Here is a 23,894-nt window from a genome sequence, read left to right as displayed (position 1 = left end):
TTTAAAAATGTTTTTACACGGCTGGAGATTTTAGAGATAATGTTTTGAATATTTTACACCAACACTTTCATTAGTGTGTTGAACATAATCATTGCACTTAGGTTCAAACTCCACTTCAGTAGTACTGGTGGTTTATGATGTGTACAGCTTGCCTTTGTTATTATCAGCAAAAATATACAATATACACTATTTCCACTTTATATACGCAGTGGTCTTTATGGTATGTCTCAGCAAAAGAATGAAGTGGCCAATTTAAAAAAAAAGTTATGGTCACCATGTGTCTTTATAGACCATATGCTGTTCACAATTATAATTTAACACAAAAAGTGCCAACGTGGGCTTGGAGGTGTAAAAGGTCCCACTATCCCTAAGCTTTTGGAGGGAGCTGAGGGAGCAGATGACAAGTATTGTATAGGAAGTGCTGCCAAGGTTCACATGTCAGTGCTTTAGTGGCATGTTGTGTTATAGAAGAGTGTAAATGTAAATGAAGCAGTTGGTTTTTTCTCTTTGTGTGCGTATGTGTGTGTGTGTAATGGCTGGCACAAGCAGTAACGCCTGGACCGTGGACTCCCATAGAGATGATTGTAGAAGTATGTGTTTAGTCACTTAACGTAGCTGCTCATTTGTGGCTCACACTAGCTCTGTCCCTGCTTGTTATCTTGAATGTGTAGTTTTGCACATGTGCCTAAGTGCGAGAGTGTGTTTGTCTGTGTGTGTGTTTGTGTGTGTGTAATTGAGGTAGAGATGGAGAGAGGCAGAGCTATGCTAGCTTTGTGCAAATGCTGTGTGACTGTGCAGCCATGATAATGTACAACAGCCGAGCATGTGCAAAGGCTGTGCATCAAACAGGCCTTCTTAAAGGGGAAAACTGTTTTAGGAAGAAATTCTGTTTTTTTTTTCTATAGACGCGGAATCATTTCTTATAAAAATATTTTCATCAAGATTGCATGAGGAAAAAGAGAAGTTGCCATTTTTTGTTTGCTGTCCTAAGCGTTTGTTGATTTGCTGTTGATGATAGATGATGATTAGAAATATAATGTGATGTATTTGAATTTCTATTTGCATGTTACACTGACAAACTTTATACCAACCCTTCATAAGATTCATGAGATCCAAGAAAACCTTCATGACCTCTCTGTTGAAAATGAGTGTTTGTGGTTTTATTTCAGTTAAAACAACATTTTCATATAAAATATGTTGTCGTCCCTGGATTTTGTCGTAAAAATTTTACATGTATGTTTGTCAGTTTTGGACTCTTTATATTTGGTTGTTCTAATATATGAAGTTTAGATTTTGGTGATGATTTTTGTGAATGTTGGATTCCTGTTTTGGGGCCTTGTCTATAGTATAATGTAAGTCTTAGTTCTGGTTTCCATTTGCATTATCCTTTGTCTTATTTCCTTGTTCATGTCTTGGTTTCTCTGTGTTCACGTGTTATGTGTCAGTAGTTTATGTGCCATGTCTTTTGGCATTTTTTCTGTTTTATTTTGAAAGATAGTTTTCCTTCCTCTGATGTGTTAGTTTTGCTTCCTGTCTGACCTCCCCTGATTGTGTCCACCTGTTGTTGATTACTTTGACCTGGGTCTCATTCAGTGAGTGCTATAGTTCTGGCAGTGTATACACTGTATATGCATCTGTGTACCTCTTTGTCAAGTTTGCATCTCCCATGTTTTCCTAGGTTGTTTTGTGTTGTTTCCTGTCAGAAGCATTGTTGCTCTGTACAGGTCATGTGGTATTGTAGATAACTACTGTAGTGTAAAAACTCAATCCTGTTTTTTCCCCTCCACTGAGCTGTAACTGTGGCGAGACAAACTACCTGATCTCTGACAACAGCAGCATTTTCAAATGAGGAAATGACAACAGTTTTATTCAGCAGCTACATCGCTGCTCAGCTGTGTGTCGACTATGTAGCTTTAGGGAAAAGCTATCACTTATCTCTTATGCAACAAATATGTGTATATATTATTATGTTTCCTTTTTTTCTTTGTTGAGACATTCATTTTAGCAGTGTGGGTAAGATGACCTGTACAGTAGTGTTTTCCTTGGCTGAGTGACATCCACATCTCACACGCAACTCCTGCCCGCCCCCACAGTACTTCAGATACGCACACATAAGCTACACAAAAAGACACATTTATGTGCTGTACATACAAACACATGAACAAATACAAAAGAGAGCACAGGGCAGATGCGCAGTGCATTATGGTATTTCTTAGAGTAGTTGCCAGATTTCAATTTGTTGCATTCCTGCTTTTGTTATTCTTGTATTTGTAATCAGTAGTTAAGAATTACTGAAAATGCTACAATATCTGAGAAAAGTATATGAATACCATATTACAAATATTCCAGTTTACTAAACATATGACTAACCGGTAATCTGATTACTGTCTTATTAAAAGATGTACCTGATAAACACTTGAACAGCCATCCCAATATAGACTGCACACTCAAGCACAGATATTTACTGTGAAAACCTGCAGGAGTAGGCGGTGAAAAAGCACTAAATATTGGCTGCCCTCACCCCCCCCCTGGCTTGGCTGGATGGCACTGACTGATCTATACAGACAGGGGAAGGAAAGAGAGATGTAGAGGGCGTGGGGGAGGGCGATAGCGGGAGAGTGAGAGTGTATGTCTACTCAGTGCAGAATCAGATCCGTAATGACACTGTAATGTTTCTTTAAGATTCGAGAGATATCTGCTCTCAAACTGTCCCATAGCTGGTAACTGTGGAATTTATATTTGGACGGAGTGTGTATACCCTATATTGTTCTACATATGACATACACTCAAACATGGACTCAAACATGCATATTTATACTCTGATTTCCATCTGTGGGCTCGCTGTCTCATACTCAGATATTCCTACAGGTACGTATACAGTAGAGACAATCAGGTACTTATGAAAACAGAGCAAACAGCAAATTAAATGTGCACTGCACATGTTATGTCAGAGGAACCTGCACATATTTTCAGTCTAATTGTGACCATTTTCAACACATCTAGAGGTTTAAAGTTTAATGCAATAAAAAAGTTTAACCCTGGTTTATGTCATCATCTTTGTGGAGATTCCTGATTTATTTTTGATATATTTTTATTCCAGTCTTATGTTCCTGACTCCTAACTTATTAGCCTTCGTCTTGATGATGTGGTTTGTGTGTTCCTCCTCAGCGGTCTTGACTCTCCTGCCGAACGCTGCAGTATGAAGCCAATGGGGTGGTGTTGGCAAACATTTTAGAAGAAAAGTAAAACTGCAGCATTACAACAATATGAAGCAATTAAACACATAATACAGTCTAACACCAATGAGGTTGAAGAATATCAGTGCGTTAGAATAAAGGTATTAAAAGCTCTGTATAAATGTGTGAGCACTTTAAGTGCTTTGGTCAGTAAGACTGTAAAAGACTATAATAAAAAAATCTAGTCTATTTAAAGTCGGGACAGAAAACTGGCAAAAATGCTGACTGTGTAAGTGGGCAGACTTCTTAGTATAACAGCTCTATGATTAAGACATAGGGGAATCTGATGAATTGCGATTCTTATTTCATTTAGTTAATATTTAGATGCGGGTAAAACATTTTCAGCTTTTATTTTTCAGTTTAAGAATCTGAATAACTGATCAGTTAGTAGGCTGAGATTTTGTGCCTGTTCATCTCTAACCTGCTCCAGAGTAGGTTAGGTCTGCACCAGAAGTTGCTGTGGTCATGTAGTGCATTAAGAAATTAACTGTCTTCTGGTCAAACCCAAGATTAACCATGAGGTCTCAGGTTGTGACAATAGGTACTTAAGTATTTTCCATAATGTTTATAATGTCACCAGATAACAGGACAATAACTGTTTTCTGTGTTTCGGTCATCTCTGTAATTTTTCCTTTAATTGTTTTGATCTGTTGCTCATACCAAGGCTCATACTGAGGCTGCTGGCCCGTGCCTGGCTAGCTCTGAACTCTGGATCACTTTAGCTGCTTGTCCTTTGTTAGCTTCTTTAAATGTTCATGTTAAGCTAGGTAGGTGAAGTGTAACAGTCTGATCTGATTTGTTGTTATGAATATTTTTGTGGTGGTCTCCGTGTACTTTACTTTAGTGAAGTTTGTGTTGTTACTCACGGTGAAGGGTTCCAAGCTCAAAACATGTTACTGTGTGGCTGCGCGTGAGTCAGCGTGCAATTTTTTTTTTTGTCTGTGCTGCTGCGCTGTGTTGTGTTGTGGACAGAGATGGGCAGTAACGTGAAACGCGTTACTGTAATCTGATTACCTTTTTCAAGTAATGAGTAATGTAAGGGATTACTATTGCAAAAATGGTAATTAGATTACCATTACTTTCCCGTAGGAACGCTGCGTTACTGCGTTACTAAAACCGTGATTTTTTTTGCGAGAATGTCTCATGACAGTGACGTAAGCGAGTGCGACGTTCGTGACAACAGCTGTGTGCAGATCAACAATGGATAATATATCGAGTGGGGAGAGAGTATGAGCGTGCAGCGTTTAAAGCGTGGAAGTACTGACCTTACTTTGAGTTTGATTCCATAAAAAGTGACAAAAATATTAGTGTCCGTTGTGCGTGGGAAGAAAACTGCTTTTTACAGCAAAAAAACCCCCTAAACTTCCAAGCAAGCACCGAGTAGCTACGACGTAATGGGAAATTCACAGAGAAACTCGCGGATTCTTCAACTGACCGCTGCGGCACACCTGCACCAGGGTAAACCTCCGCCTACCCCACTCCTGCTTTACAGGTGAAAATAGAGCAACTGGACCGCTAGTCTTTGACTTTATTTATTTTCTGCTGTGTTTTACTTGCATCTATTTGAAAGAGTGTAAACACAAAAAAATATTTTATTTTATGTGCTGGAATGTGCAGAAAATAGGTTTAAATGTTAAACTAATTTCTTCCAGTCAGAGAATGTTGCATATAATTAAGTTTTTGCTTGATGCATAAAGTTAAAAGATTTAAAGTTTAAAGTTTTAAAAAGAGACGTTTCCATTTGATTACATTTTGTATGATGGATTATGTAGAAAAAGTAGACTTAGGCTGAAAGATCTATCGCTTTATCACCTATTCAGGCTGTAAATCGTGTTTTTAAAAAGTAACCATGTAACTAAGTAACTAAGTAATTAATTACTTTTGAAAATAAGTAATCAGTGAAGTAACGGGATTACTTTTTGTAGGAAGTAATCAGTAATTAGTTACTGATTACTTTTTTAAGTAACTTGACCAACACTGGTTGTGGATGCATGAAACGGACCAGCTCATAATGAGACTTATGTGAGATCGACCAGTTGAACGGACATGCTGAAAAAGGGCTGAGCGATTGGTGTATCTTTTAGCTTGACATTCTGTAATTACCTTTTTTGTGGTGGTTATACCTATTTTTGAAGGAACATCAGGAAACATCAACAACAGGAAAGATTTTGTGAACGAGAAAGTTTATATTTTTAATGAGAGTAAGAGATTGGTACTTATCTGCATATTAAAGATAAATTAAAACATTTCTGAACTGCTCACATGGCATGATATGTAAGTTGAAAATTGATAAGCTAACAAACTTGGCTTTTATTTATCACGATATAGATTTGAAAATTTGCGATAACGATATAACTGACGATATAATTGACACTAGACAAAATACTTTACAACTCCACAATTTTATTATTGCAAAAAAAAAAAACCCCATCAATGTATTTTCACTTAAACAAGCTCAAAGTTGTATAAAAACGTAACAGTGCAAATGCAAATTCCTTGCTGACAGTTTAACCAAAAGGCATTTCCAGTGGAAATTGGCCGACATATCCTCAGCATAACCATGTATAATATCCACAAAACTTAAAAAGAGCTTATACACACACAGTATGGTAATATTACGTTGAAGCACCGTATGTATCACTCCGCGAGGCTCCTGCCTACGATAGCCGTAATGCTCCGACAATCCATCAAGCGGTGCGGCTTCGTAGCTTAGCAAAGTCGTACTAAAACATTTGACAGATTTTTGAGCGCCGTGTACATAAAATCGTTTCGAGGTCAGTAAACACAACCAGAATCCAAACATAAGGCACACGGGATTATAAGGGGCACTGTCGATTTTCAGAAAAATCAAAGGTTTGATTTTAAGTGTGCCGTATTTACCAAAAAACACGGTAATAATGACGGCCCGCTAGCATGCTCTACCAAAAATAGTGCTTTGTTGTGTATCTGACGGACGAAAGCTAAACCAGTTCTACACCACTGAAGTTGCAGCATTTTTACAAACCAATTCTGGTTCATCCGTTTCATTCAACGATTCGCTTTCGCCCTTGTCATTCTCCGTCACCGCCGTGCCTTTTTCGCCATGTGCGTATGAAAACAAAGCCACTGGCCATGCGCGTTTTACCCATATTCTATCGCAATATTTCATTTTCTTGTCGTTGGCCAACATTATACCGGTATTACCATGAATGGTATGATATGGCCCAGCCCTACTTTTAGGGGTAGTATGGCAGGTTTCTAGGGTATATAAAGATTACTGTTATTAATATTTCACCTTCTGTGCAGTCTCGAAACCAAGCTAATGGTCTATAAGCTCTGTCTGTTTAAACCAGAGACAGAAGTTAGAGGGGTATTTCTATCTATCTTCTTGCAAAATGATGCATGTTGATTGGTTGCTAGGCTGCTTTGTTAAAACTATGTATTCATTCAAGAGCAATTTCAGATTTAAATATTAAGCCACAGTGTTTTAACAGCATAGACAAAATTACACAACAAGCTTTATGTCTTTAATTTTGTAAATCTAGAATTTTGTCATTTCTGTGTGAAGTCTAGAGAAAGCTAAATTGCAGCTCATGAGCATTGCGGACAGGCCAATCTGAACTGTTAATAGGTTCACATTACTGCTGTCCGCCTGGCTCAGTCATATGGCGTGTTATGTAGAAGAATGCATGGTTCAGTGGGTTAGCATCATATGTCATATGGTGAAGTGAGCTCTGTGAGATGAAGTGAGCTGTGCCTGTAGACACGAACACTTACCCTGTGGCAGAGAAAGGCCAGTTGGGGTTGTTGCTGTGGGGCTTGAGGAAGAACTTGTGTTATATCGTGTAGTATCCTACTCTAAGTTTATTGCTTTTGCCGTTACGGTGCATTTTTGAGTCTAAATATGCAAAGTAAGCATGTGTAAGCACATGTGCTTTATGTGTCGTGATATACCTAAGAGGATGGCAGTGATGTAAACTATTAACTACATATATCGTTCATAAACTGTATTAGACGAGGAAACATGCTACAGTAAGTGTCTTTACAGCACAATAAGATGAGTCAGAGATATTTATGGTCATCCCCAAAGGCCTCTTTCCTTGCTCTCTTTCTCTTATTGTCTCTCTCCCTCTTTCTATTTCTGCCACCGTTGCTGATGAATGAATAAATTGCTGGTTAATTGAAAGGGAACGGTTATCATTTGCTATTATATTTAACATGCTTTCACAGTCATTGCTAAATTGCTAGTGATCTATCTATATCTATCCATATATATATATATATATATATATATACACACACACACACACACACACACACACACACACACACACACACACACACACACACACACATATATGCATAAGTGTGTTGGCTGCTTTAAAGCATATGATTTGACTTTTATTTATATGTTTTTGCTAACCAACAACAGAAAAATGCAAGAGACCGCCTCTCTGTTTGCTGCCTCTAAAATTGTTCAGTTGTCTCTCTGTCACTTTCCTTCCATCCTCACATGAATCGTTCTGTTCTCTCTGCTCCCTGTGGCCTCAGCGTGCTCTGTCATAGAGGCAGCGGCCGTAAGCTTAACTCAACCTTTTACTTCAGTAACAAAGACACCCATGTCTCTTATTCTGGGCTAAGTGCTTCTCACAATCTGCAGTAAACTGTTGGGAAAACGAGCCCTGCAGCCCACAGTACCCCTGCATTTATCGTGAAAAGGAGCACAGAAAAGGGATTAAAGACTCCCTCAGGCAGACGAGGTTATTATGTATATTACAGTATGTGTGCATGCATGCATTTTTCCGCAGTGTGTTTAAGGTTAAATTCCTGCCTGTGATACATTTAGTGCTTGCTGTACTGATTGGCAGATATTTTGAATGCCAGCCTTTGTGCAGTTTATGCTGACCTGCCAAGCTTGAAAAATGCAAAGAGCTTCTTTCTGATTTCACATCTTAGCAAAAGGTGCGAGGACTCTTCTAAATGGTGCTATGTCACCTTTTAGTGTGTTCACCCCCATTTTCACAAACATCTCACTGTCTTAAATGCACATACTACCTTTGCCCGCCTCTGTTGTCAGATCCACTCCCAGTTGACCTCAACCTGATGGCTTAATGTTCCTGTGTTCTCTCTGCCTTTGAAACAACTGGAGAAAGGCGCACTGCTGAGTTACATCACTCGTTCTAATCTGTATATACCCTCTAAAAACACAGATTTTGTTCAGAGAGTGTTTGTCCCTTTTTTTAACCTCTATAGCTCTCTGATACATTCATGCCTTTCATTCCAAACTAGTCAATTGGTTTTAACCATTTTAGCATGGCTCTTACTGGCTCTTTTGTAGATTTGCCCTTTTTTAGTGGTACACAGTGGTCACAATTTTATTTTAATTTTGCATATTCAAAGATACATTCCAGGCACTGAAATGTTTTCAGGATTATAGGTGAAGCTTACACAGGAGATGCCATTTCCATGGGATTTATGTTGATTCCACATACAAAAGTTGTCCAAGTTGTTACAAGAAAAGTTAATCACTGTGTTTGGTCACTGAATGGCTGTGAACAGGCAGCCACACAATGTCCACTTCATACACTGACTAGTATTACCAACACTTAGAAGCTGTGAAACTTGATGTCTACATATCTATGTTGCAGGCAAATCAGGAGTTTCAGTTTCCCTTTGGAGGTCACTTTTTCTTGGCTTTCTGACTCTTCTCTCTCTGATATTTTTCTAATAGCTGTTGTTGTACACAAAGTTCCCTTTAATAGGAAGTCCATCAAAGACATTCAGGCAGTGTTGAGGAAGGTTGTCCTGCAGGCAATGACACACTCTGTCATCGAGCGTTGAAATGTTTGCAAACCAGTAATCAAAATTTAGAAGATACATCTAAAAAGAAAAAAGACAATTTACACTAACATTGATGTCCTTATCTTTCGTTTCTGTCTTTTCTTGTGCACCGTGTCAGTATTTCTGATCTTAGGGTGGAACATCATTGTTCAGTGCTTTGGAAGTACGCTATGAATGAGTGTTTACCTTTTTTGGCCTTTTGCTTTTTAAATGTCAGTAAAATCAATGTGGGGTTGTGACAAACTGCACAGCAATCTGGTCTGTTTGTATATTGTTTCCTATAGTGTAACTGTATTGTGTATTGTCATTTCTGCAAACCTGGGTTATTTTTGTGTCCTGATGTATCAGTTCAGTGCCTACTGATCAATGAAAGTTGACGAGAATATTGCTTTGGAGGCACATTGTTCTTGTAAATTATAGATTTACTGTATTTTTAAGTAGTTAAAACAACTTAATTTTTTACATTTAATTGTAAAATATTTATAAATATTTTTGCTTCGACAAAAAGTCGTTTTCTTGTTGCTCACCAGTAAAATAGAGCTTAATTTATCCTTTCATAGGCACTGTGTCTTTTGCACCTATTCCTGTACCTGTGTGTGTTGAATCTCCAAAACACTGTCTGTATTAATACCTTGCTCATGTTTTCGTTTTTTTTTTTCTTTCTTTGCCTTTTTGTGTATCTGCAGGAAACAGTTGAGTATGCCTTCCTCATCATTTTCACAATTGAGACCTTTCTGAAGATTATCGCTTATGGCTTGGTGATGCACCAGAATGCGTATGTGAGAAACGGTTGGAACATGCTGGATTTCGTCATTGTGGTGATTGGGTAAGTTTTCAAGTTAAATGATAAATGCTCTGTATGTAAATGGTAAAAGGACAATGGTGGATTCTTTGCTAAACCTTGACAGAATGCTGGCACTACCATAATGAGATCCTCTGCAAGCGATGTAGTTGATGCAGTCCATCAGGATATCAGGACAAAGCGTGTAATAGGCATGCTGGTCCACCCTGTCCATGGGTGGACTGGGAGCCAACTAGTTTAATCAGTTCCGGAAATTAAAAACTCTGGAATATACTTTATGTTTTTTACTCACTACCGACTTTTAACTTTAAATATATTATCTGCCCGTGCTGGTACTGCAATTTCTGCATGCAGTAATGCAGCTTCTGCATGTGTGTCTATTTCACGTTTGGTATGACTATGGTTGTTATGAAAATATTTCAGTTTGTAAGTCATTGATTGAAAGGGAAATGATCATAACCAAAATTCACACCAGGAGAATTGGTTGGCTGACAGTTTTTAACAGAAATGTTACCACTTAGTTTTTGTCAACCAGATACCAAAACTGTTATTTATGTTAGTTCTAGTTTACTATAATTATTATTTTGCAACCCACTACCTGAACTTTGGCCAGATGGTGGGGTTTGAAATCTAAAATCTTAGGTTCAGTTTTTTTTTTTTTGTTATTTCATTTATTGACACAACTAGTTGCGATTGTTAAATTTGTTAATATTTATGTATTATATTTGCTCGTTCTATGTGCTGGTTTGCAGGCCAGGTCACAAGGTTTAGCTATTTTTAGTCTCCTTTTAGGATTTTTTTTGACTTGTGACATTTGCAGTTTACAGTGTTTGTAAGAGAAGTCAGTATTAAAGCTAAAGTTGCTTAAGCCTCTGCTCCAAGTGGCTAACAGAGACCCTCATACACCCACAGTATATGACCCAGAAAAGACAGAGAGAATAAATCAGAGCTTTACCACCACTGGAGTGAGTCACCATCTCTCCATACTTCATCTCTTCTCCAACACTCCCTCCCATCTTTCCCTCTCCTCTCACTGACTGTCTTTCTCTCACGCTGCTCTCCTTTGTCTCTGCAGCTTGTTCTTATTACTGCCCCCTTCCATTTTCATATCTCAAATGGTTCATGCTTTACACCTCCCCACCTCTCTCTGCCCTCATTCCTATCTCTTGCACACTCTCCCCGTGTTATCTTCATCCTTATCTCAGCCTTATCTCTTTTTTTCTCCTCTCTCCTCCCTCTTTCTCTCCTCTAATACACACAGTCCAGTGGGTAGCTGGGTCAGATCGCTGTCTGTATGCTGCATGCAGGGTTGATCTGCCATCCACTCAAATGCAAAGACGGCTGTCCCAACTATTAAATGTGACTGCAGCTTCTAAAATTTGAAATGACATATTTGAAATAATTTTGCGAGGATCTGATGAAAATCGTCACAGTTCAGTCATCAGGATGTTTGTGTGTCCACTATTTATTCTATAGTAGTGTGTAGGGACTTCATGACAGGCAAACACACTCCCCATAGAGAAAAAAATAATCCAAAAATAGTGTTTTGTTTTAACTTGAAGAACTATATTGTTGGGTTTAAACCTACATTTTAACATTTATTTTACCAGGAAGTCAGACTTTTTTGCAAGTGTACTATGGTACACAAGCTTGAACCCAGGACTTGCTTGCTATGAGGGAACAGTGCAAACCACTGAGCCATTGTACTGTCTTGAAATCTACAAAATGGATTTCTAAAGATGCACTGATCAGAATTTTAGATTACATTGGATAAAGTCTTGGATGGGAAGGAATCATTAATGGTAACTAAGCTGTAGAAAATGATCACATGACAGTTTTTAATCGCTAATGAATGTCTTTCTTTTACTTTTCCATTTTGGTTTCATGTACCACAGCTTTTTTTTACACATACTAAACCAAGGTTTGTCTTATGAACATACTGGCTCAGATAAGGTAAATATTTCTTACACTATATGCAGTCAATCTTAAATAATACATTAATATAAATACATTTTTTGTGCAGTTTAAAAGCCAAAGAGAAAACTCAGAAAGTTGCATAAGCTACAGAAGTCCTTGTGATTTATTATGCATTAAAGCAAAGTTTTTACTATGTTGCAAAGAGTGGACACATTTTTGGCAACATATTTAATATACTACACTGATATTCTTGCTGTAAAATATCTACTGCAGTGTTGGGATGTGCATTATTAAACATTTTTAGAGATATTTCTCTTCACTGGCTGTACTTGGATAAGGTTTTGAAAAGATTGTGGTCTGGTTTATTAAAAGGTCCGCCGTGCTTGAAGCTTTGAGCCAACTCTGACCGAGTTCATAAGTGTTTCAGTGAATTTGTTAAAAACATTTTTATAATCTAGCCAGTGATTGTGCTGGACTTAAACATAACTGGAAAACTATTTTGCAAAGGAACACGTTTCTAGGAGGAAGAGTTAAACTGTGATTTGGTGCAAATAGGCTTAAACCTGTAAACCTATTGGAGTGACCCTTTGAATATTGACTGGAGACACTGTGAAAACACCTGCTTCAAATAATCTGATGTTCAAAATCCTTCTGATTTACTTTATGAAATATGTTTCGCAAAAAGGTGTCAATATGTGAAGGAGGGTTTTCTTTTAAGCATGACTGGATGACTAATAAACCCCCCAGTGGCAGGCGGTCAGTCTTACAGCTGTGACTCAGTATAACATAAGCCGGAGCAGACTGTGCTTAAAAGCCATCAGAACTCCTTCCAGCGCCTATCGGCAGCTCTATTCCCTGCTTTTAGTCCGCAGCTTTGATGTAATGTGTTGAGATGATTTTCCCTCTTGGCTAGATGAGGAATGTCTATCTGAGTGTAATGAAGGGTCCTCTTTCTTGGGGAGGGATTTGTTCACTGCTGATTTTACTTTACGACCACGGAAGGGGCCACTTCCTATGGTACAGTTATCTCTTGTATACAGATCCACCGTGCACCAGATGTCAGTGGATGTTATATTCTGGGCTTAATCTGGCTGGCCAGACATGACCTTTAAAAAAATGTCCCTTTATGCCTAAATTTGGGAAAAGTGAAAGTTCAGACATTAATATTTTATTGTGAAATGGAGTAGGGACCACAGCAACTTAGCCACAAAGTGTGAGACCACATAAAGCATGGTAGAGAGCATGTGAAGGCATATGTGTAAAGGTCACCAATGATCTGCTGACTCAGGAACTGCAGAGCTCCAAACCTCCTCTGCCATTAACATCAGCACAAAAACTGTGTACTGGGATCTTCATACCATGGGTTAGGATGTCCCAGGAAGTGTCATATACAGATGGCCCAGTACTTTTGTCCATAAAGTGTATTTTATAAATATCCATCTTTCAATCTAGTGATATCTGATCTATTTAGTAAAACAAAATACCTCTGCATGTAAATAATATTGCACATTTTTCTATAAGTCTTAGTATTTGTGAAAGTTACAGAACTTTGTTCATATATTTATTTGGTTCCGTTGCTCAACAAAGACAGAAAAACTTTTGTTTCTCTGAAAATCTGTAATTTGATCTTTGGTGGCGGGTAGATTAAAAAATAATACGTTAAATACATATTTTTGTATGCTGGCTTTTTAGCTTGCAGACGTTGTGGATATGTGCTTGTGTAATGTTTGCTGTTTGCAAGATGCGAGCATTTCTGCCCAGACCACGCATACAGTAAGGAGGGGCCAAATCTTTTGGAGATCCACATTTGTTCCATGGACCTTGACTGTGACACATGCTGGGAACATATGTAAATAGCCTACTTTGTCTAAAATGATATTTACAGCGGATTGTGGTTAATAAAGGTTTCAGACTGCTTTTTATCAAATTGTATCCTGGAGATTTCAGTATGGCTTGTGGGTGGCTGTAAAGTAAACTGATGCCACTACATAATAGTTTCACAGCTAAATGATACTTTGAGGGAATAACGGCAAAGTGAAAAGCTTTCAGCCAGGCAAAATTTTTAATGTCAAAAGTGTTTGTTGGAGACCTTAAATTGACTTAGTGACATTACTGATGTGAATAGGAGCTTATGAACTATGAGAAAGTAAGACTTTTAATATATTCTCACATTTTGTCAGAATCTGAAGGTTTATTAACCCCATTTTAGCGCCTCGTACATTCAACAACATACTTGTTACATCTTAGTTTTACTCATGCTCGTGAAGGTTTGTTTCTTAATTACAATAAATTATTGACGAGTGAAAATAGTAGAATTGAATGAAAACTGGCTACTCTGTGCTCAAGTAGAAAAATGCTATATAAGAATCAGTACATCTAATGCTGCTTAATCTGTTCTTTATTTCCTACATTAATTATTGAACTGTCAAAGGTTTGCCATGCTTTTTCTCGAAAATGATCTTTAATCTTTATCTACTATTTGTTAAAGATTGTCAGCACTGTTCATTATGTACCTCAAATGCAGAGGTGACTAATGTAAGGATTTTTCTTTGTTTTCCAACAGACTCTTTAGTGTTGCATTGGAGTTTTTGACCAAAGAAGAAAAGGGAGAAGTTGAAGGAGATAACCATGCATCAATGCATGGGCACGGGGGTAAGCCAGGTGGATTTGATGTTAAAGCCCTTCGAGCCTTCCGTGTGCTGCGCCCCCTGCGGCTGGTCTCAGGAGTACCCAGTAAGAGAACTTTTAAGCTCCGCACGTTGGCAACCCATATTTATTAAATGTACATAATTTTTGCATCTGTCGTACAATAAAATGAGTCTTTTTTTAATAGAAAAATGCAGGGCTAAGGGTTAAACACGGCAAGTCCAGATGGTCCATGTGCAGTCCCTGAGGACTATTTTCTTTAAGCATCTACATCAGCAACCAAGGGCCATGTGCTCTCAGTTCCATAATAATAAACAAACTTACAGAAAAAAACACGACATGCTTATGAAATATACGAGGCAAAGATGTTCTGAAATACAGTGGGGCAAAAAAGTATTTAGTCAGCCACCGATTGTGCAAGTTCCCCCACCTAAAATGATGACAGAGGTCAGTAATTTGCACCAGAGGTACACTTCAACTGTGAGAGACAGAATGTGAAAAAAAAATCCATGAATTCACATGGTAGGATTTGTAAAGAATTTATTCGTAAATCAGGGTGGAAAATAAGTATTTGGTCAATAACAAAAATACAACTCAATACTTTGTAACATAACCTTTGTTGGCAATAACAGAGGTCAAACGTTTACTATAGGTCTTTACCAGGTTTGCACACACAGTAGCTGGTATTTTGGCCCATTCCTCCATGCAGATCTTCTCGAGAGCAGTGATGTTTTGGGGCTGTCGCCGAGCAACACGGACTTTCAACTCCCGCCACAGATTTTCTATGGGGTTGAGGTCTGGAGACTGGCTAGGCCACTCCAGGACTTTCAAATGCTTCTTACGGAGCCACTCCTTTGTTGCCCGGGCGGTGTGTTTTGGATCATTGTCATGTTGGAAGACCCAGCCTCGTTTCATCTTCAAAGTTCTCACTGATGGAAGGAGGTTTTGGCTCAAAATCTCACGATACATGGCCCCATTCATTCTGTCCTTAACACGGATCAGTCGTCCTGTCCCCTTGGCAGAAAAACAGCCCCATAGCATGATGTTTCCACCCCCATGCTTCACAGTAGGTATGGTGTTCTTGGGATGCAACTCAGTATTCTTCTTCCTCCAAACACGACGAGTTGAGTTTATACCAAAAAGTTCTACTTTGGTTTCATCTGACCACATGACATTCTCCCAATCCTCTGCCGTATCATCCATGTGCTCTCTGGCAAACTTCAGACGGGCCTGGACATGCACTGGCTTCAGCAGCGGAACACGTCTGGCACTGCGGGATTTGATTCCCTGCCGTTGTAGTGTGTTACTGATGGTGACCTTTGTTACTTTGGTCCCAGCTCTCTGCAGGTCATTCACCAGGTCCCCCCGTGTGGTTCTGGGATCTTTGCTCACCGTTCTCATGATCATTTTGACCCCACGGGATGAGATCTTGCGTGGAGCCCCAGATCGAACGATCCTCGTATCCGTACAACATTAAAAAGTTTTTGCATCTCTGTGTGTGGAGTGAAGCTGTGGAACAGACTAAGTAAAGATATGAAGCAATGTCCAAGCATGGCGCAGTTTAAAAAGCGGTTTAAGGATATGGTTTTTACAGGGTACAGGGAAAAGGTAGAGATTTGATAGGGTGTTCTTGTCTAATATTTTCATGTGTGTGTGCATGCACGGGTTTGTTGGTATGGATATATATATATATAATTGTAGGCTGTGTATCCTTGAGGTGTTAATGGGGTTATTGAAAATGTGTATATGTGCGTATGTGTGTATATACGTATGTATGGATAGATAGAAACATATATGTGTATATATTTAAAAAAAATAAATTAAAAAAAAAAAAAAATTACACATAACATATAATGTAATTGCAAGGAGGTATTTCTGTAGTCTATTGATACTAGATAGTGGAAAAGGGGTGGGATTAAATAAGCTTATGCTTCTTCCTGCTCCTTTTTGAACATGGACGTTATTTGGAGTTGTGGTTGCTCGTTTTCCTTTTGTTTGCTTTGTTCATTTGTCTCTTTTAATTCTATTTTTTTTATACTTTTTCAACATGTTCAAAATAAAGATTCAATCAATCAATCAATCAATCGAGGGAGATTATCAGTGGTCTTGTATGTCTTCCATTTTCTGATGATTGCTCCCACAGTTGATTTTTTCACACCAAGCTGCTTGCCTATTGTAGATTCACTCTTCCCAGTCTGGTGCAGGTCTACAATACTTTTCCTGGTGTGCTTCGAAAGCTCTTTGGTCTTGGCCATGGCGGAGTTTGGAGTCTGACTGTTTGAGGCTGTGGACAGGTGTCTTTTATACAGATGATGAGTTCAAACAGGTGCCATTCATACAGGTAACGAGTGGGGGACAGAAAAGCTTCTTACAGAAGACGTTACAGGTCTGTGAGAGCCAGAGATTTTCCTTGTTTGAGGTGACCAAATACTTATTTTCCACCCTAATTTACGAATAAATTCTTTACAAATCCTACCATGTGGATTCATGGATTTTTTTTTCACATTCTGTCTCTCACAGTTGAAGTGTACCTCTGGTGCAAATTACTGACCTCTGTCATCATTTTAAGTGGGGGAACTTGCAGAATCGGTGGCTGACTAAATACTTTTTTGCCCCACTGTATATACTGAAAGGAGTATCTACATTCTTTCTACATTGTTATTTATATTTATATACTTGAAAACCATAAATACTTCCGTTTGTTTATGTTAGCAGTCTGTGAAATGATTATACAGTTGTGATTACGTTTTATGTATTTATGCAATTTAAGCTAAGTAAGATCAAGAGCAAACAGAATTAGCCACTTCACCATCTGGAGCCAGGAATCTAATTTTTGTGTTAAGAACAGGTACAAAGACTGGTAGAATTTGTAGTTTGTGTTTTCCATTTGGTACTACAAAATACGGCCGGGCTTTGTGTAAAGTGTTTGTTTTTCTTTGCTTAGGTTTACAGGTGGTGTTGAACTCCATCATTAAAGCCATGGTCCCTCTCCTGCACATTGCCCTCCTGGTCTTGTTTGTCATTATCATCTATGCTATTATCGGCCTGGAGCTGTTCATTGGTAAAATGCATGCAACCTGCTATTTCCCCAGTACAGGTGAGCACTTTGACTTTTATATATAAAATCAAATTGTTTTTTTTAAATAAAGTAACAAGGAGTTGAGGTTATTGTATGTCAGCTGTGATTTTCCATTAACAACAACAGATTAAAGGTATAATCAGGATAATGCTTAGTCTGGTGATTTGCTTACCCAGACAAATGAGTACAAGGGATTTTTATCAGGACAGGTAATAGCTTTATCAGATACAGTAATAGTTTCTGTGCTTTAATTACTTATTGGGTGTGGTCATAATCTTCTTTGCCTCTGTCAGTGACTATCAAAAACCATACCTGACCTCCCTTCTTGCTCTGTGTCAAACTGACACAACTTTCATGCTGAAGAGAGCAGGGTCTGTTGCTATGATGCAGACATCACGCAGCAGTTTTCAGTAAAACAGTCTACAGTGTCCAAGCCTCAAGGCGGCACATTGGTCAGGAACGTGTGCGCCATTTTTTCGTCATTCACGGGGTTGTGCACTGTCAATTTGTCCCCCCTGGGCCAGACTGCCAACCCAGAGTTCTACTGTAGCATCCTGAGGTGTCTCAGAGCGAGGCAGCTGAAACGACCTGAACTGTGGTGCACGTCATTGTGTGCCAGCGCACAGCTTGTTAAAAGACTTTTTTAGTCACATTTAGCTCAGCGCTGCTTCATACTGTTCGAGTTTAAAGTTCAGGATTTTGACACACTGGAGAAAATTCAGCATTCATTGCAGACGCAAAGTACAAGTAGTTATAATGGATCTTAGGTAGCAATCGACCTATAGAAGCATTCCTCAAACAGTTCCTGCGCTGGTCAGGGAAGACTGGCCAAGATTAAAGGTGATATAGTAAGCTAGTTTGATTGTTTTTATGGGTATCGTTAGAGAAGTTTATGATTATGCCTCATATTTGACAAAATGAAGCAGACAAAGATGAGTCCCAGACATGCTTTTTCCAGTTAGAACTCAAATTATGTTATTTATTTCATATAACCTCTAATGGCAAACAAAACAATATGTAGTGCTCTATGAACACTGACAGTTAGCTCTGAGAGGGATGATGAATTTTCATAAATTAATGTGGCAAGTCAAATCAAATCAGGCATGCCAAACTCAATCTCGACTGGCTTGTTTTCTCCTTAAACTGAAATATAACTCTTAACTTAGACAAAAACATAAAAGTATGTACTGCATGACTGATATATTGGATTACGTGACAGAAGTTATTCTCTAAGTAGTTTACTTCAAACGTCAGGAATTTCCCAAGGGGAACAAGTCCATGTGAGGGGTTGTGAGATGGAGCAATATTTCACAGAAATATAATCATTTTAATAGTTTGTGAACTAAATCTTCAGAGATGGAAATACCTCTTTGATGGAACTCACTGAAACATAAAACCTAACCACAAATGTTAGTTAATCGTTCCAATAATGTTTTGTATAATATGTTTGTATATTGTGAAACTGTAAATTGAAAAGTGGTTCGTCTCTAAGATATATAGATATGTTATTGTCAAAGTTATTTAAAAGTCTAAAGTAGACTTTTCTACTGCTGAACAACTGTAAATGAGAAGAATAAGACAGCTGCTAAAGAGAGTATTTGGTATAAGATGCAGTGAATCAGAGTGCTCTTAGTCATAACACTGTTTATAGTAGGAAATCCTGCAGTTAAGACTAGGCAGTCTAAAAAGCAACTTTATTTGCAGCACTTATGTTAAGTGTCAGATTATTTAAAACTCTCTTTCTGTAGATATGATAGCAGAAGAGGAGCCAGCTCCATGTGCGATCTCAGGGCATGGGCGCCAGTGCCCCATCAACGGCACGGAGTGCAGGGAAGGCTGGCAAGGTCCCAACGGTGGCATCACCAACTTTGACAACTTTCTGTTTGCCATGCTGACGGTGTTTCAGTGTATCACCATGGAGGGCTGGACTGATGTGCTGTACTGGGTGAGTCTCTCGCTCTGTGCACCCAGTTCAATAACCTGTGACTGTCACATTCTTTCAGCTTTAATGTCTGCTCAAATCAAACACACAACACCAATGCGACTGACAGTCTGATGATGAAGCTGCTGATAATTTCCTGGGGCGGCTCTTACCACTCTGATATGATTGATTGGCTAAATGATTGAATTCAATCAACAACTCATCAAATAAAACGATACTGTCCTGACAGTCATCAGCACTCCTAAGACTTGCTCTCTCTTCCTCCTTTCTAACAGTTTAACACCCTTTTTCTGTCTGTGCATCCTTCCTTCCTTTTCCCCCTGCTCTCCTTTCTCTGCGGTGACCGATCCACTCCTGCAGATGAACGATGCCATGGGCTTTGAACTTCCATGGGTGTACTTTGTCAGTCTTGTGATCTTCGGCTCCTTTTTCGTTCTTAACCTGGTTTTGGGTGTGTTGAGCGGGTAAGCACCATCTTCTCTTTCAAAACAGAGACTTTCTGCTCCTTTGAGGCAGAAGGTTTCTGTCTTTGTATGTGTCCATGTTTGTTGACGGGCTACTTTTGGCTTCTGTAGGTCAATGACGCCATTGGATGGGAAACACCGTGGATTTATTTTGTCAGTCTGATTATACTGGGATCCTTTTTCGTGTTAAACCTTGTATTAGGTGTGCTAAGTGGGTAAGAGGCAACTTTTGCGGTGGGTTTGGTCTGTAGTGTGCAAAGTGCATGCACTTTGGGTTTGCTGTGCTCCTTGACACTCACAACATCATCCCCAGGTGATTGCAGCAGATGGCTGCTCCTCCCTGATCCTGGAGGTGTCTTCCTGTTAAGTGGAAGTTTTTCTTTCCCACTGTCACCTAGTGCTTGCTCAAAGAGGGCCGTTGATTATTGGGGTTTTCACTTTATTACCTATAAACATATAAGGCACCTTGACGCAACTGGTGCTGTGATTTGGCGCTACATAAATAAAATAGAGTTGACTTGAAATTGAATTAGTATGTGTATTTGGGAAATTGTGCGCCAGAAATGCAAAAATCATTACAAGTAATAAAGCAGTAAGTGGCCAGTCTACATTAGAGTCTATTTTGTTTCTTAAGCGCTCCTCTCTGACCTCTGTTGATGTCAAACTATTACATCCTTTCCACGGCAACTGCAAAGTGAGCGTTTCTTCCCCCACCCCCTCGACAGCTCACCCAACCTCCTGTGAAAGAAATTAATCTTATTCCTCGCCCTTCACTCCCTCTGCACGCCTAAGCTCTCTCAAACCCCAGTTTGCTTTCCCTGCTCTGTGGAGTGGGGGGTGGGGTATTACAGTACAACTAACTCTGGCTGGTTGACCAGCGAAGAAAACCTGTGTTTTTTTTTTTAAAGAAAACAAGATTAACATGACAATCGAGTCAAGCATTCCTACAGTGCATGTTGGCGTCTTTAGACTGGCATGACCTGTCAGCACCAGTTACCTTGATACAGCTTTACCTGTTGCTGGCTTCTTGACACTGGACGTCTTCACTTTTTTGTCACACATGTGACTTTTTCATTCATCTTAATTTTTTAGTATACCAGCTTAAATACAGGTTATTCTAATAAGACTATCTCACAATGCACTGTGGGTAGATACAGTCGAATCTCGTTGTTTTCAAGTTCATTGTCTTATATAAACTATAAGTTTGGATACTGTGCAAATGCTGCAGTTCTCTTGAAACAATCTGTCTACCTGAATTGCCTTTTCTGTAAGATGAAGATGCCCACCTGACAGATACACTACTGTACTGCCGGGCTCTAAATATAGCTCTGTGTCGTCTCTTAAAGGCGTACATCTCCCTCCAGTGGCTACATTTCTGAAAAACACACAAGAAATTAAAAGGCTGTGACTAAAGAATGTAGAAAAGAGGATATACAGAAACTCATACACAGAATGTCTTTATTTTGTCGGGAAAATGATCTAGAACAGAACAACATGTTTGTTGCTTTCCATTTTGTGTGAAACAATTTGTTTCTTGTTTGCTGTGAAACGTCCCATGTTTGTGTTTAATTCGTGCATTACTGTGTATTTGTTGGTGTTTCTGTTTGTTTGTTTTTTTTTGTTTGTTTTGTTTTGTTTTGTTTTGGGGGTTCTTTCTCCAAATACAGAGAGTTCTCCAAGGAGAGGGAAAAGGCCAAAGCTCGCGGAGACTTCCAGAAGCTGCGTGAAAAGCAACAGCTGGAGGAGGATCTGAAGGGTTACCTGGACTGGATCACTCAGGCTGAGGACATTGACCCTGACAATGAGGACGAGGCAGATGAGGAGAGCAAGCGTAACCGTAAGCGCCGTCTGACCCGCTTCCTTTTTCCGGCCGTTAACGCTACGCTACCATCACAAGAGAGCTTCAATGCAAATAACTGGTTGAAGCTACTCTTGCCATGTCAAGGATAAATATCAAGTAGTGTACATCATTACTGGTTTGAGAGAGTTTCTTTTTTCTTGGTTAAAAGCAGTATCTTCAAACCAAAAATCACTCTGGAGAAAGAACGTGACATTGCTTAAATCAGAATTGGTGCTGTGTCCTGACTTATTGGGTCTAAAGTGCTCCATTTTTCATATTGCCCCAGATAACTGGTCAATTACGCTGAGACATATTGAGAACAGATAGAGGGGGTATTAATTAGAAAAAAATCTTAATAATCTAACACATCATTTAAGTCCTCTTTGCTTTTAGCCCAATAATTCTGCTTGAATCAAGCAGGAAGAAAGCCACCAGAGATTTGAAACCAGCATCATGGAAATCTTAATTAGGTCTGATTGAGCCCTGAAATATTCAGTTTTCTCATGCAAATTTGCAAAAATGGATGCTATAATGGAGCTAGACAAGGCAAGTTGATCAATTGTGCCAGCTGATCACCACAGTTAAAGAAAAACAAAACAAAACAGGACTATAGTGATTTCAGAAGGACTCCTGGGATTTAGTGATGATCCACTGTGCTTCTGAATAGTCTACCTTTTGGTTATAGAGAAGCAGAGTACACATACTGACAAATGCGTAGATGCACAAATATCGACACAGAGGCCAGTATTGACATCCATATGTGGATATGTGAAAGGTGTTTGAAACGAAATGATCAGACTAGTTTTGTTTCCAGCCTCCATGTATGTCGGTGATGGAAGTGGAGCACTCTGTAAGCACCAGTGAAAGGAAGGAAAGGAAGGAAAGGAAAGGAAAAAAAAAGAAACATGTTACTCAAGCAGTAGAAAAAAAGTGATCCAAATCCTCTTTATATAAGCGGCACACATGATACAGAAAAGAAAACCTGCAACTGCTTCATCCTAGAGTTTGAGCTTGGGTTTTCTATTTTTTGCCTTTTGTCAACTCATTATGATTTCCCCACGTCTGTTATGTACTCCTTGTGTATATTCCTGCCTCTTCCACCAGTCTATTGCTCCAATTTTTCAGAACAGCGGTGCTCTGTAAGTTTACCAGAAAGCAGGAAAATCGCCGTTAATTGTGCCGTGTTAGAAGAAGGGAGTCCATACTGCTTTTCTAAAACATCCATGCTGGCTTTATAGTGTGTGTCCACGAAACATGAACCCCTACTAACATGTTCAAAGGTAAATGCTTTAATTCGCATGGTCACATGTTAGTACAGGGCGCTGCCACCTCCAGACGCTTCCTTTGACTAACAGCTCTCTGTGTCGTTCTTCTGCCCTCCTCAGTGTCTGCGGTGTGGCTCCTGCTGCTCTTGTCGTGGTTGAATATTGATATTTTGAAAACTGTTGTTGTCCTGTGGTGCTTGTCTGCTCTGACCCATTTTGATAGCAGCCCATTCTCGCCCCCCTCCCCTCCATGTCCCTCTGCTGTGCCGTTGTGTCTGAATGCATTGGCTTGCATGCATTACACATGAAGGGGTGACTCTGGCTGACCTTACTGAGAAGAAGAAAGGAAGGTTTGGGTGGTTCAGCCAGTCGTCCGACACTCATGGTAAATCCTGTGGTTTCCCTCCAGTGTTCTTTAGCTTTTGTGTGTGTGTGTGTGTGTGTGTGTGTGTGTTAGTGTTTTAAGATCAAACTGATCTGATACAGAAAATTTAGCTCATATTTTCTCAAACTATTAAGACTAGACTGAAATGTACATTGTCATTACTGCAATATTACCAGTCAGTGTCATATTACTGACCAGGATAGATTAATAAGTCTGTTGCTTTGTGGGTGTGTGTGTGAAACCTGACAAAATATACCATCACATTGTGCTTTACAATTGTTTTTTACCTGTTGTGTCCAAACATCACAGCCTTCTTACGTTTCTCCTTATGTCCTCGTCCTGAATAAAAACCCCTTGTCTCTTACCTATTAAACTAGTCCGATATGGAAGAGCCGTACAGCTGTGCTTGATAGCAACCACACCCTGTTTCCCTCCCGTGTTCCACTTCAAATGCAGGAGCTCAGTATGAATGTAGGAAACAGGGTTAAACCCAGATGA

The 23,894-nt window shown here is 39.2% G+C and overlaps 1 protein-coding gene across 6 annotated transcripts in view; it reads left to right on the top strand.

Annotated features, from left to right (window-relative positions):
- cacna1da (calcium channel, voltage-dependent, L type, alpha 1D subunit, a) overlaps nucleotides 1–23,894 on the top strand; it is a 63,309-nt gene that overhangs the window by 8,603 nt on the left and 30,812 nt on the right. For 4 of the 6 annotated variants that reach the window (XM_086292471.1, XM_086292473.1, XM_086292472.1 and 1 more), the window contains exons 4-10: nucleotides 9,743–9,882; nucleotides 14,339–14,508; nucleotides 17,366–17,518; nucleotides 19,249–19,445; nucleotides 19,803–19,906; nucleotides 21,574–21,743; nucleotides 23,322–23,396. In XM_086292471.1, the coding sequence (XP_086148597.1) occupies nucleotides 9,743–9,882; nucleotides 14,339–14,508; nucleotides 17,366–17,518; nucleotides 19,249–19,445; nucleotides 19,803–19,906; nucleotides 21,574–21,743; nucleotides 23,322–23,396 (1,009 nt within the window). The remainder of the gene's footprint in view (nucleotides 1–9,742; nucleotides 9,883–14,338; nucleotides 14,509–17,365; nucleotides 17,519–19,248; nucleotides 19,446–19,802; nucleotides 19,907–21,573; nucleotides 21,744–23,321; nucleotides 23,397–23,894) is intronic. The other 2 variants (XM_086292474.1, XM_086292476.1) reach the window with 1 other exon arrangement.

This window comes from Aulonocara sp. 'chitande type north' Nkhata Bay, linkage group LG5 (genome assembly GCF_057382095.1).
Source record: "Aulonocara sp. 'chitande type north' Nkhata Bay isolate Kocher_YH1m ecotype deep benthic linkage group LG5, A_spYH_male_GT1.1, whole genome shotgun sequence".
Taxonomy (NCBI): domain Eukaryota; kingdom Metazoa; phylum Chordata; class Actinopteri; order Cichliformes; family Cichlidae; genus Aulonocara; species Aulonocara sp. 'chitande type north' Nkhata Bay.
The sequence above is the reverse complement of the archived record's forward strand: the minus strand, read 5'-3'. Positions and strand labels throughout refer to the sequence as shown.